General features: G+C 38.1%; 3 protein-coding genes across 5 annotated transcripts in view; all 3 read right to left on the bottom strand.

The window, feature by feature from the left end:
- The window catches only part of rad51d (RAD51 paralog D), a 477,561-nt gene that overhangs the window by 110,648 nt on the left and 351,539 nt on the right, over positions 1 to 15,374 (bottom strand). The gene's annotated exons all lie outside the window — the stretch shown is intronic.
- The window catches only part of LOC109959351 (N-acetyltransferase 9-like), a 561,041-nt gene that overhangs the window by 386,324 nt on the left and 159,343 nt on the right, over positions 1 to 15,374 (bottom strand). The window lies entirely within an intron of this gene.
- vps37d (VPS37D subunit of ESCRT-I) overlaps positions 7,077 to 15,374 on the bottom strand; it is a 21,725-nt gene continuing 13,427 nt past the window's right edge. Inside the window, exons 3-4 of the mRNA XM_020598621.1 lie at positions 12,614 to 12,696; positions 7,077 to 8,172 (exon numbers count right to left, since the gene is read on the bottom strand). Coding sequence (XP_020454277.1) covers positions 7,645 to 8,172; positions 12,614 to 12,696 — 611 coding nt within the window. The 3' untranslated portion in view covers positions 7,077 to 7,644. The remainder of the gene's footprint in view (positions 8,173 to 12,613; positions 12,697 to 15,374) is intronic.

Below are 15,374 nucleotides of genomic sequence, written 5' to 3'. Positions count from 1 at the left end.
CTGCTTAAAATATTATACTTGGCTCTTATAATGTCAGATTTAGTTTATGTGACAGTGGCCCTAACCATAGGTCTGAGAAATTCAGAGGAGTTAAATTTGTATATGCCATGGGCCTTTACTTCAATATAAAAATGTAATCTTTAAAGTTTTGTGCCTTTTGTAACTCTGTATTGTTTGTGTGTATTTTATGATAGTAGTAGTAGAAGAAATTCCACAGAGAAGAGGAATTAAAATCATCATATCTAAAAATGCAGACTTGACATAAGCTTATGACAAACCCAAGTTTAGTCAAAGTGACAAACGTACTTTATTGACGACTCCATATGGGAAGCAATTGGAAAGCATTTCACATGTAAACATGTTGTATATTAAGGTCACTTGAATGTTGGAGTGCTGACTGGACACACATTGTAGCACGAGGAGATGTTATTCCACTGAAAGTCTTCTTCAGTAATATGCCAGCCTGGCCGTAGATTGCATTTGCAAAGCTGAGCATGCATAAGAACTTTCCCAGCAGCCTCCATTTAACCAACCAAACTAACTAATTAGGGTTGGAGAAAATGCACCAACTGTCGAACTGTTCTTACAGTGTGATATTTAGGAAACTTCCTCATTTTATCCTTCAGATTAACCAGGTTTAATACAACAGAGGCCTCATAGATACAATATGAAGCAGTGTTTGTGCCCTAAAGTATGGATATCACACATCCAAGATGACTTCATAAAGTACTGAATAGGAAATCTTCTTAAATTCACACAATAACCTTTTTGCTGAACTCTTGAAAAAGAGATGTCAATCTTAATGAGACTTTCCCTGCTTAAATACAGCATAAATAAATACACATTTGTACCATACTCCCTAGAAATCCATCCAATAGATTTTTTTGTAATGTTTCATTCAAAAACCCAGTCATCAAACTCTTGGTGACGATAAAAAAAAAACTCACAGGATCACCAAAGTCAGCAGGGGACAATTAATGTCAGTTCATTTTATCTTAATCCTGTTGAAATATTCACATTTTCAGGCCAAATGACATTGCCATCAGTAGAGCCATCTCATTTACACAGCTAAAGCTTTAAAGTCTAAGTTAACCAAGGTGACAACCCTCAAAAAAGCAAGTGAAGCAGCCAAGTCTGTTTTTAGTGGCAGTTCTCATGGGTGACTGTGATAAATCCAGATCTGATAACTGGGATGAAGAGATTTTGACATTTTAATGTCACTAGCTTGAGAAAGCTTCAATGACAAAATGAAGAAAATATTGCACAACCTCTTTACACCATTGCTCTTGAAATTTTGTTTTCACTGAACAGATTGAACACACATATTGCCCACTGTAGCTCGGTACATCAGATGCTCAGACAAGCAGTCAGCTGCCAGCAAAAATATTTGTCAGATTTACAATTTAGCAGCCACACAGAGACAGAGTATAGCCTAATGTACATTATATAAATATTTAATGTGATTTTTGCTCAGCTGCCACATGTGCCACATAAAGGGTCCAAAGCTGCATGTAATTAGCTTCAAAAATACAGACAGTATGGCAGGACTTACAGAGTTCAAGCCAGTTGGCCTGTATGAAGGATGAGGTTGCTATGCTGAGCATCACCTCACAGACAGTTACCTCCAGTCACACACCTTCTGTCACTAAGGTAAGTACTCTTGTTCTTTTCTCCATCAAGCACTTACTACATCTGTAAATCTTAACTAATGCAATGTTGAGTCTATAACTTTACATTTTTATTTTGCCAACATTAATTAATGGACACATTTGATTTAATTTCTTCCTCTCCCTGATCCACGTTGGGAATCACTACTACTTAGCAGTAATTTAATTTATTTTGCCAATTTCATTTTTTGATGTTTTTGCCACTTCCTCCGTTCAGCTCCAAGCTTAGACTTCTCCTGTGTATTTGTAACCTACTTATGATTGTATGAAGCACTTCATAGATTCTCATTTTGACTAGTGCTACAGCATATAAATAAGAACATTTACCATTTTGTTGATATGTACAGCCTACCCGTCAGGTATAGCTGTGAGCTGAAACGCTTCCATCTTTAATGAGGCGCTGTGACTATGAAGAGTCTGGAAAATATAAAAAGTCTGTGTCTTTAGACCATTTAGTACAATTACTCTGGCTCAGAAAATAGCCATTACAGCACACTGCAGCCATGTATTGTGTAGCACACAGGCTACTGTGGCAATTTTATGACAAATTTAAGTGAAATGTTTTCAAGCGCTCATGTTTTTATGCACATTTAAATACACATACTCAAGATTCGTGTCAATTTGACCTTAAACATGAATTAATTACAGGCATGACAAGCATGTGAAACATCAGCTGTGCCTTATTGTGTAGGCTGACACTCTCTTTCACATGCAAATCAGTTAGTATGAGCAATTCAACCATTTTTTCCCCCCTGTAAACCCATAAACACTTATGAGGCCCCTTCAGTTTAGTTAACCATAATTTTAACTTGAAGATCATTCAATAGAGAATCAGCCAGTCATTTCACTTTACATTTATTTTATTATTTTAGATGTCTTTTGCTGATTTCTGTTTGGTTTTGAGGTATATCTGACTTCTCCTGCATATTTCTAACCTATGTAACTTTCTGTGAAGCACTTCATAATACATTTTAATAACAGTACAGCATTTAAGTTTGCATATGAGGCCAATGTACTTTGGTGAACCATCATTTGAATTTAAAAAGACAGTTAAAAAAGAAACGACAATGAATTCAAAAGTGAGAGCTTTGGATAGCCATGTGTGTCCACTCACACATGCTATACTGTATCTACTGAACACATGAGCTGATCTGTAGAGTGACAGAAATTAGTTCACTTGGATATTATTAGCTTGTTTTCACTCACTACAGCACTGATCGGCTTTGACATTGCTCATAATCATCTGCTACGAAGCCCCCTTCATCTGAGATACTGTGAGGCAAATCATCTGAACTGAAGGTGTTTGGCTCAGTGAGTGGCTGCACTTTGTTGGAATTTAAATTCTAAAGGTAACATTCACTTCTCTTTTTTTTGAAAGGAGGCTGCTGGGATAGGTTCCTGAGAAAAAAGAGACACAATATAACAGACTGGACAAACAAAACCACATTTGCAAAAACAAGCCATTTACATTTTGAGGATATACCAAACAAAATCATCTGGTCTTACATGAACCATCTTATCTCAGTACAATACCAGTGAAGCTTGATAAAGGTGGACATTACTGTTACCAAAACAAGACATTTTATTTTACATTTAAAGAATTTTCTAGCAAATCTCATCATCATTTTCTAAAGATTTAGAAAAAAAAAATTGGAAATGATGTAATAAGTAAGTGAAAATAGTTAATGAACAATAGTCATGCTTAGACATAATGTGATTTAGTTTATAGGTCTGGTCTGGAAAGTTACAGCACAACACAATCTTGAGAATAATTGTAGAAATGATATGCTCCGCTCTAGAGTGTGTGCTGTCATATTACAGGGTTCTTCTGGCCATAAATTTGAAACTATATTTTACTGGTATTCATAGTGTTTTGATCTTATGAGAAAATACAGTAATCTCATTTCAACGAGAAAATATGCTATGTTGTAATAATGTGAAAGTATCTTGTAAAAATAAGAAAGGTATCTCGTTATAACAAGAAATGTTTCTCTTTATCTTTCTGTTGGAAATACTATTAAAACATGTTTTCAACTGCAACAGGAAATAACAGTAATTGCTCAGCCAGTGAAATGTTATCACATGCAGTGTTTCATTTGTTGATCATCATATCAATTACAAATACAAAACTAAATATTTCCAGTGCAACTGAAAACTACAGGTAAACATGTAATTCAACCAATATGTGGCATAAATGTCATTTAAATTAATATTTACCAGTTGACTGGGTCAAAAACATGCATCGGTTTAGTGATAAAGAACTGAAATTAAGAGTTTTTGTTTTTCTAGGAAACTGATGGATACTGATGTCTGTTTATAAACTATTTTTCACTCATCTATTATATAATTTTTTCCTTTTTTTCTTTAAAAAAAAGTAACATAATGAGCAGAAACTTGGAAAATTGGAACTAACACTTCCCTTCTTTCCCTTATAATTACTACCACACCGCTTTTCTTAGTAATATCCTTGTAATTTACAGCTAAATACTAGCTTAGTGTAGGAAAATATGAGCATGCTTTCCACAAAATTACCTGGAAAATAGATGACCCGTAAACTAAAGAGCTAGAGGGCTGGGGGAGGGTAGACAGCATGGGATCCATGGTTATGAGGTCTCTGAGTCCATTTGTGCTACAAGTTAAGCAGCAGCACTGCATTTTTTCATCTAAAAACCCTGAGTGGACTCAGACCTACATGTCTGGCTGGAGCCAGTGCCCGGCTACATCAAATGTTTATGTCCTATGTCTGTAAATATGAATCTACAGCCAGCCAGTTAGCTTAGTTTTGCAGAAAGTCTGGAAACAAGTGAAAACAGCCTAGCTCTGTCCAAAGGTGTTAAAATCTCCTTGCTCATTAATTAACATGTCGTCTTGTTTAAAGTGTAAGACAAAAAACACACTGTGGTAACCTCCTGGTGTCTTCTTGCAGGCATTAAGCAGAGTTTAGCAATTAATAATTTAGTCATAGAAATAATAAAAGAAAACAGACTAATAATCAATTAATCATAAAATGTTAAGAAAATACGGAAACCTGCCAGATTAACCGAAAAAACTAACAATGGGTTGAAGCCATAAAGCTGCAACTAACTGTGCTGTAAATCCACGTCTTTTTTTTTTACACTTTGGTTTTTGTATGGATCAAACAAACAAGACGCACTGTAACTTGTATAGTTAACTTTAAAGGTGCTGACAGAGGGATTTTGTTACCTTTGGACAGAGCCTTGTGAGCCATATTTCCCATTTGCAATCTTTAATCTATACTCAAGAGAACACTTTACTGAGTAATCAATACTAGCTATCAAAATGTACTGCACTAGTTTGCCTTAGTTTCCAAATTATGCATGAAGCATCCCCACATTTTGGGGGGAATGTCTTTAGGAGACCTTTTGTAGCAAACTTTTCCAGAGCCTCAGAGGCTCTCTAGCCACTGATTAGAAGTTGGTGCTTCAGTTAATACACTATGCTGCTTGTAGGAATACAAACACCAGCCATATTATACCTAGGTTTAGATCATCAGAAAAGAAACCTGGGATACAAAGACATGGGCAGAGCTGAAGAAATTATATCAAATATGTATCATTGTTACCAAGACATTTTGGCACTCAGGGCTCTTCCTTGTAGTGATGTAGCTGCATTTACAGATCTCAGCAAATACTTGTCTGGGTGTTATCAGATTGAGATGATGGCCAAAACTATGAAAATGTGACCAAAGTGGCATAAAAGGCATTTTCATTTCATTTTGTCAAGCTGTTGTAAGCATGCACTTATGAGTTATTAATTAGCAGAATGTATATTCAACAGAACAATTATAACTACAGGTCAAAGCTTTTTCCTTTAAACACTGAAGGTCTGATAAAGAGAAAAGCGAGACTGAAGTAAGAAGGAAACCTCCTAAACCTCCTTATATTCAGCTGTGGGCACGCAGAGCACTGGTATTCTCACAAAGATTAAACTACCCTCACTCTACATCTCGGTTTGAGGGAGAAATAAAAACACTGGCTGCCTTGCAAAGAGAAGTAGCTCTTGATTTAACATTGTAAACAAGAAGCTTTGAAGTTAAAAAATAGGATTTACATGAATAAATAAATCACTCAAACATATCGCACAAGTAGGCTTTGGGTAATCATCTGTGATGCTAACACACGATACTGCAAATAATACTGACAAGATATAGTCAGAGAATTATTATTAATACACAAACTGCTCCTCTCTCTTTGTTTAAATTTTGCAGTGACCTAATGTCAACTTTTATTATCTTGGCAATGGTTCCAACTATGAATCTTTGCCTCATCTGATAGGTGAAAACAGTGAGTTTATAATAAACACCCCTTTATATCATCATTCGGTTTAATGACTCCTGCCATGTCACAAAGCCTCTCTGTCCTCTGTTGTATGGATGAACAATGAAATCCTTTTTTAATTTATTTGGCTTCAAATCCATGTGCATCATATCAGTCCATGTAAAATAAAAATTAAAAAAAACTATAAAAATGTTCATGCTCTTCCATAGGAACAGGGTTTGATGACATTTTAACAAAGTCAAATCCAGAATCTGAATCCCTTTGAATCCCTTATCCAATTTCATATAACTAAAGGGTAAAATAACTCCATCCATTTCATTTAATCACCTTTTGTTGGCTGGGAAGGCAGACATACTACTGTTTTAGTGACTGCCTAATTAATGTTAATAACCTGAAAATGAAATATGCAGCAGAATATACAAAATATTAATTACAGGCATCTGGCACACTGAATCAACAGCAGTAGCATTCTGTATCCAAATACTGAAGCTGCTGCAGGCGGAAGCTGGACACCTGTTTATACTACAGTTGTACCTCACTGGTGAACCAACATATAACACTACTGTATGCGAGAAATGTATCGGTCCAGGAGGTCCTGCAGAACCTGTTATTTATTGAAATATGAGCAAGAAATGCCAATAAAATGAAGGTATTAATCTACAAAATTTAAGATTTTCAAAAACTTGGTTCCCATTTGACCAGGCAGTTGACAACACATTGTTGTCAGATGAACAAAAAGGCACACAATAAAAGGCTGAACTTCCACTTTTGCAGTGTTGAGTGTTAAGTTTGTTTTTTTTTTAATGATGCTTTTCTTCTGATTTAAATACATCTATTAATACATCATGTTGGATGATTTAAACAATTTGCTAGCAGGTAATATTGGTTTAGCTTATTTCAGACTATGTGGATGGCACATGAGGTGCATGTTAATGTTATTTTTTTCTCCAAAATCTGTATCATAGTAACCAATTTCAGGCAAGGGTTTTAGACAATGCCTAACATCTGCGTTGAACAGGCTAAAAGAGCTTTTATGTCTGCTGCTCTCTCTGCTGGGAACCTTGTGAATTTACATGTAGAACTTTTTTTAAGACAGCTTGTGTTGTTGACATTGGTCGTTTTTGGGATGAAAATGTTAATAATATTAAAAATGTTATTCATGATTTTAAAACTATATTTAATTCTTCATTTAACATTTTCTATCTGAACCTAACTGTTTCTGCTGCCTTTCTCTGTCCTTACATTAATATGTACACCCTTTTCCTTTACTCTGTAACTGATGTGTTGTCTTGCCACTGCATGAGGAAACTGTAATGTCCTTAACTAGAAACTGATTTGTGGTCTTTACTAATGAAAAAGAATAAGGGGGTATAAAAGGTTTGATAAGAAATTAATAAGAATTGGAGTTTAATGAATCTGGTTATTTCACTGAACCCAAAACAGAGCCAGCTACTAAAACTGGTCCCTAGTCCTACCTGTCTCTTCATCTGCGGCCTCACTATCTCTGCTCTGCTCCTTTTCCCCTGATGGTCACATTTGTGTGTCATGGATGGAGAACAGAAATGGTCATCTGCAGCGCTATCTGTCTCTGGATCAGTGTTTGCTTACATGATGGACGGCCACTGTTTGATCCCACGTCTTGGAAAAACACTCAAACTGGCTTTAAATCCTCCTTGAACTTATCGGTATGGTGGCTCAGGCTGTTGAGGATTGGGCCTGTAAAGCTGCTGCACTCTAATCGGCCGCCCATTAGCCGGCCAGCCCCCAGGTAACTGTCCAATGACCCTGAGGCCAACCGGCTGGCCATGTCCTGGAAGTGGGGTGCTGGGGTTGAGGATATGGGTCTGTCCCAGTTGGGGCTCAGGTGGGGGAGTGCTACCTTGATGTCCTGGAGCCAAGGTAGGGGGTGAAACGGGGTAATGAGGGAGGAGGATGGCTGGCGTGAGGCCATAGCGTACCTGGAACACTCTAAGAGGTCCCTGTGCTACGAAGCCATTTGGCCGCTGAGGCTGCTCCGAGTCCTTCACCTCCAGGACTTTGCTCTCCTCCACTCTCACGGTTTTGCCTGGCTGCCGCTTAGCTTCAACGAACTCCTGCATCTTCTCTGCTTGAGCCCGGCGGATGTGATAAGTTTTCCTCGAGCTTTGGAAGGAGTCCAAGAACTCATCCAGGTTTATATTTCCCTCCATGAACTTCTCCAGCAGCTCCTGCGAGGCAAAGCAGAAAAACAAACTGACACAGGCAGTCGTTCAAATAGACTTGTCACAGTATAAAGAGGACTTTCTCAGCTCAGGGATGTTTACCCATGGACTGTAAGTACATTTTACACAGCTAACAATGGTCCATGCACAGCAACTGTTACATTTGGCAAAGCTTGAAGCTGTGTGATCTGTCTGTGTGTATTTCCCAGCATGTGAGAAGCCCAGTCTGATCCTGACGCTGATGATAGAAGTTATATTTATGAAGTAATCACTGCGTAAACCACAGTGAGTGTTTTAAAGCCAGCTCTGATTCAGTTCTACATAAGCCTGAGACTAAATAGCAAAGATTCACTCACACTTTGGTCATTAATACATTTCACAAAGGCAAAGAGCCAAACACACACACACACACACACACACACACACAGGGTTTCTAGGATTAAGATCTTGAGATTTTTATTTCCACCTAGAACACAATTTAATATTTTTACAGTCACACTAGTGATGAAAACTGGCAGAAACAATAAAGCCTCTGTGGCTAAACAAATTCATTGACAATTTTATCACATCATGGTTCCATTCAGAGTGAAATGCCTGCCATTGCAGAGAGAGGGGAGACATCATTTAAAAAAAGAGATGAAGGTTCTTATCATCAGATAGTCTCTCCTGAAAGACGTTCATAGTGTTGCACTGTTCAGATGGCAAGTGACAGAAACGGTCATTATGTCAGGAACAAATAAAAGACAGCTAGAGGGAAGTTCAAGTTCTGGCTCCTTCTGCTTATGTCAACTAAATGTAACCTTATTAGTATCCAGTTATTTGTTTTTATTTCACCCACTCCAGACAGTTTCTCACTGTTCACATCTTTGTCACATAAACAAAATGTGGTTTCCTTTATCTAATTAAGAAACTAAGAAAATCCCTGTGTGCAGCAAGATCTCTGCTGGAGAATCCTTCATAATTAGGTCTTATGCACAGTTAATCAGTATTTGTGACAAAAACTACAATACAAAAGGGAACAACATTAAGCCCCTCTTGGCTGCAATCCAGCAGCTTTAACACTTAATCAGCAGACCCTTGAGAAATTGAAGCTACAAACCAATTTGCTGTGTGAGCCCTTAGTTCAGCTCACATCTGCATGAATAAAGTAAAACAATCTCAGTTTGAAGGCTGAAGGGGGATTTGAACTGTTGTGGATGATGTATATGAGCAGTGAGGGCAAGTTTTGTTTCCTTCAACAGACATCTTTGTTCATGTTGGTACCTGATGAGGAATCCTCCTAATAAAGAAAGTTTGCTTGACTTTAGGCAACAGAAGAAGCAGCTGCTGGCCAGTCTTCAAAGACAAGGATTTCCATCTGACATGCAGGCTAAGAAGACTTTCATGGTCAGTGCCACTACAGTACAAATAGAGGAAGCCTGAATAGATGTTTTTCAAACTGGTGTGTGAGATGTCAGTGAGGAACTATCATGAAAATCAAGATGGTTTTCCACTGAACCAATAATGTCCATGTGAGGGCTTAATAAAATGTCTGAGATTGGAGAAGATAGTCACAGAACACAAAGATGTCTTTGTGCTGATTTAGGTCTGCTAAATCACAGAGCTTTTGTTAAACATACATCTACACACATAAAATCATAAAATAAAAATAATGTGAGAACACAAATTAGTGAATATGTCCAGTAATATGTCCAAAAGAAGCTATAAATCAACATGCCTGTATTAAATATTTACTGATATGTCTGAACTAAGGTGATTTGTCAGCATTTATTTGCCAAGGCTGTATGGCTTGCTTTGGGTGTAAATCAATAAGAAGACAGATGCTCTAATGACCGAGTAATGGAAGCACTGTTTGAAGCTATATGGAGGTGGGGGAGGTATGCTACACCGATCAATCTGAGCCTGAAGCAGCAGCGTGAGTTTCATCTGTGAACAAGACTCCCTCACTGCCCTAATTAAAGCCAGAGGAATATGTTGGATTTAAACAAGATCGCTTGCTAATGCCTCACGTTCCCAGAGGCGAATGTTATGAATTACTGTAGGACTGCAGCTGAAGCTTTTGGAGCGTATAGTGCACAAGACAGACAAATGATCATGTGCGCTGACACATGAATGCACACTGATTCAGATCAACCTGCCAGTGAGGTCGGCCATGGCAGCAGATACAATGTAGATTTTACGCTGGGTCAAGCCACTGACAGAGGTCCAGAGGCCAAGCTGATTCATGACGACACAGCCTGACACCCACTGTGGTGTGATGGTTAAAAACAGCATGTAACTAGAATACTGGGCTTTCACAGGAATGCTCACCCAACTTCTGCCACATTAAACTGTGTATTGATAACTAATTACTCCAACAAAGACATTGTATAGGTCTATTTTTATACCAGGCAATGGAATATGCCAAACACTGATAGTATAGAAATCAAATAGGAAAGCTTAGGATTTATTCATTAAAATTCTACCTGAAAAAAAAAAAAAAACTATTCCATTTAAAATGAACGGTACATGTGATTTTGAAATTGATACATTTTTTTTTTTTTTTTTTTACTACAAAATGACAGTAAGTGTCTTTGTAAAAACAGCTTCTTTAGCCTCCAATCCTCTGACTGGGCAGGATATGGTGGACTGACAGCTGAACTGTCACTGAGGCACAATGTAAACCCCTGCTGCCGTGAATAAACTGACCCATGTTGACACTTGCAGGTAATTTTTAAAGCTGTTTAATATCTTAAAGATTATAACTTTAATTATATTGTACAAAAACAGGAGCTGGCTGATGCAGACATTGCATGTACCTTGTCGCCATGTAATGACATAATCTGGACAATCTGAACAAATGATGCCAGGAATTTTGAAGCAGAAACATATTAGCATCAGAACAAGTAGCTACACAATTTATAAAGAAGATATCAAACCCCACCTATAATCCACCATGAGCTGACAGATCAGGTGATTACAACTGATGCTCCCAAAGACATAAGCAATGTCTCTTAAGATATTTGACCAAAAAAAAAAAAAAAAAACAGTAAATACAGATGTTATCTTTATCCAGTCTCTACAGCAGACATTGAGCAAGGTCCACTGGTTACTATTAATCATAAATGAGACAAAATAGGATTCAAAAGCAGCTGTGTGTGCTGTCTGTGTCATGTCAGTACATGTATGTCAGACAATCAGCGCAGTTCTGTGATGAAGGAGCACAATTCAAGCCTACAGGCAAGTGTTGGTGAGTGCAAACATGCTTCTGTACTGATCTGTTTGTTCTGTTACTGTGAAGTAAAGCTGCAATGATGATCTCATTATGTTGATCCTTTCACGCCTTGGTTTATTAGACATCTGTAAATGCGGAAATTATTTTGTTTTAGGCTGCACATTTCCCATCAAGTAAATTTTTTTTAAATAATGTTAATAGAGATATACAGTATTTTATACCAAAACTGTGAAAACGTGAGCAGCCCCAACAAAATGTTCACTTGGCCTACACAGAGACAAACATCACAAACCTCTAGTATCTTCATGGATGGATGGCAATGAGGTTTTGTTGAGATTTGGCACACTATTGTAAAAGCCAAGCAGGCAAATGAATATTTAATCTAAGCTGCTCATTTGAGCATGTCATGTGTTTCGGCCTGGTGATTTTCACGTTGGAACGTATTCCCATAGACATTTTCCTTTATTCATAATGTCGCATATTAAATTCAACAAGTGAGACACAGCATACAGTGTATATCGGGTTAATATGTTACGCTAAGCTAAACTAACCAGAGTAGACCCTCTGGTTAGGGAATGACCTGCTCTACCTCCTTAGCTGCAGCAACCCAATATTATAATAAAATGTCAGACCATTCCTTTAAAACTAAGTGATGTCTGTTTGACCCCTCGTCATTTGCTGCATTGGGTCCTTGGCAGGAGAAGTGCTGCAGCAGCAGAAGCCACACAACAAAATATTATTGATCATCCTTTATCATTCATGAATATCAAGTATGGAAATAGCTGTTTTGTATGTGGTAACAGTGTGCACTTAGCATTCATAATCTTTAGGTAAATGTTACACTGCTACAAGTCACAGAAAACAATGTAACAACAGCAGGCCCCTTCGTTGTGAGTACCCTCCCACAACTGCTACATTTTACAGTTGTTTTGTTGATGTTGGTATTTTGCCAACTTGGAAGAGACCCTCCGTGGAACTGGCTGATCCCATCTCTAACAGTATGTTTAGGGATTTCTTTAGAGACAGCTATGGTGGAAGTATATGTAGTTTCTCTCACGTTGCCTGCACTGCTCCCTGTACATACTGCACAAAAGTAGGTGGGCCATCATGTCAGCTGAATGCAGCCTTTTCAGGAATCATCCACATAAGAACTGCCAACACAATGAAAGACTGATTCTCAGCAAGAAGAAGAGGCAAAAGCTCCAGTTTAGCAGCTTTTTGTCAGTCTTTTACCTCTGAATGCTCCTCAGCATGTGCCACCTCTTCCTGCAGGAGGTTCTGCGCCCTCTGCAGGCTGTGCCTCTGGACATGAGCATCTGCAACGACAAGGAAATATCACTGATGCATGCAGAGGGAAGAAGATGAGGAATGACTTCACTAGAGTTGGAAGAAAAGTGCAGTAACCAAGAAACCCCAGCAGAGAAAATAATTTTCCGAATCACACAGAGCCTTCTGGGCACATGCTGACGAGATGATGATGATGCAGGAAACAGTTGCGGGCTAGGAAAAAAAATATGGGAAAACTGGCTTTTAATATTCAACTTTGAGCTATTTTGAGAAGCTGTTTTGACCACAAAACTCACATCCCTTTCATTTTTGCCATTTCCTAATATTAATTTCTCAGATTCAAAATTCAAGGAAAAGGTGGGGCTGGCAACTGTCAAAGAATCAAATTTTAGTCTGCTACAAAAGATTCAGACCACCTCATATTGACATGATATCAGGAATGAGCAAGCTGCTGCAGCATTATGTCTGGTAAGAAATAGTTTTGTCATTGTGAGGCATGAGGTCACCAAACTAACACTGAACACCCCCAATTTTTCTTTAAAGGATCATTCCAGTTGTTTTTAACAGCTCTGGTTTTATTTTTATAGTTATGGCCATCTTTTCTATCAGTTATATGATGAATTTTACCTCAGTATGATTTATACTGATAACGTCAGACATTTCCAATGCACCACCTGTAACTGTACTGACATATGTATTTACCATTGCATCATTTGGGCAGAACAAGTATTAATACTATATGTTAACAGCTCATTATCTGTCTTCTACCGACAAGCCATGACATTAGTTGTCTGTTTGACCTGTTGGTCAGACAAAACAAAGACGTCTGAATACGTAATTCTGAAATGGATTTCACTACATTTTCTTCATGTTTCTCTTTGTCCCTTATTGCATCCAGCAGCTCTTGTCTCCTCATCCCCTCCTCCACTCTCTGGAAAATAAAAAAGCTTTCATTCTAGAAACTTGGCAATAAATGAAGTTAAATATCGCGTTAATTATAGCAGCTGTGAATTGACAAAATGATGTCCCTGGATAGGTTATGAACTCTGCAATAACGCTAAGCTTTACTTTCAAGCTCAATTAATGGGCTGATAGCTAGTGAATTATTCAGGGTTCCCACTGTTTTTCCAGGACATTTTCAATGACATAAGGCTGTTATGTCAGGCCCAAGACTAACAGCTTCCTCTCTGTGGAAATCTCCTTTAAAACATATGTTAGAGGGTGACAGTAAACAGCAGCTGTTATAGAACATTTGGCTACAAGACTAACTGGAATCTCTTTTTCTCCTGAATCACATTGACCACTGTTACCATTGTCATAGTTATTTTTTTGTATTTAAAAAAAGAAAAGAGCAACAAGCACAATAAGAGGTGCAAAATGTTTCCCAAATATATTTTATAATCTGAGTTATGGGTGAATGGCACTTATGTGCACTTAAACTTCACTACAAGCCTGCTTGTCTGCCCCAGCTTGCCTGTGTCTGCTTCAGTAGCTATTTCATTAAAATGTTCCAACACCTACTGAGGAAATGTGGCATATAAACTTAGCAAACGAGCCACTTGTAATGTGAACACAGATGCACGATGGACATACCTCTGTTATATTTGGCACCACTGAATCAACACTTTGATGCTTTAAATAGGACTGTACCTGGGCCAAAAATATCTTGGTGACATGATCTGATGCCCCACACAACAGCACACAACAAGAGACTGTTACAGACGCGTTCTTACTGGAAATACTGCTTTGTTATTGTTCTCAGGGCAATAATCTGCTCAATTCACACAAGGGCTCAACTGGACATTACACAGACTTGGTAGGGACCCGGCAGAATAAGGTCCATTTAATGCCATCTCCTCCAGATCATATCTATACAAGTTCAGGTTGCAGTGCATGTCTGAAAATAGCTAAAGAGAGGCACAATGTCTGCAAAGAGAGAGAAACCACCTACAGTGAGATGCCACTGCCAAAGGTCCACAAAAAAAACAAAAAAAAAAAACAACTCTTATCTAGTGCATTATACGTATAGTACATGTCTGGTATAGAAATACCATAGTGTCCATTCATATTGGTCGTGTCATGTTCAATAGTCAATAGAAAAAAAATTACATTACTTACATAACAGATACTCAAGCAGATAACTGAACCAGAAAGTGCAGTCTGGAAATCGGCTTAATGCAAAACAGAGGTTTGAAGACAGAGAAGTCATGTACATCATGAAGTGGACTGATACGTGACTAATCAGCAGAAATGTCAGTAAAGTATCAATGCAGCATGGCTTTTCTCATATCTCAGTGTCCATTGTTGTCTTTAAGCACAACACATTGCCACATTTCATGCCTGACCAAACTACCCCCCACCCCCATTAAAGAAATGCAGTAACATGCTGGGCAAATGATCTGCCTGCGACTGTACACAAATAAATCAGGGTATCACAGACGAGGCCTTTCTGGGGCATGGATGTATCTGAGACTTGAAAATTAGCCAAGGAGTCAGCCATGGATTATACCCCTGCAGCACTACAGTCTCTCTACAGTGCCCTCTCTAACATGACATCAGAGCCTATTACTGTATATCCAGGGGTTAAACTCAGGTGGAGCTCAGCACTGGTGGGCTCCTGACATTCAAAAGGCACCCTGGTGAAGCTCAGTTTCATATCCTTCAGTATATCCTATTGTTGCTACCCTTCACACTTTTCCCCATATAT

The sequence above is a fragment of the Monopterus albus genome, unplaced genomic scaffold, assembly GCF_001952655.1.
Source record: "Monopterus albus unplaced genomic scaffold, M_albus_1.0 scaffold38.1, whole genome shotgun sequence".
Lineage (NCBI taxonomy): Eukaryota > Metazoa > Chordata > Actinopteri > Synbranchiformes > Synbranchidae > Monopterus > Monopterus albus.
The sequence above is the reverse complement of the archived record's forward strand: the minus strand, read 5'-3'. Positions and strand labels throughout refer to the sequence as shown.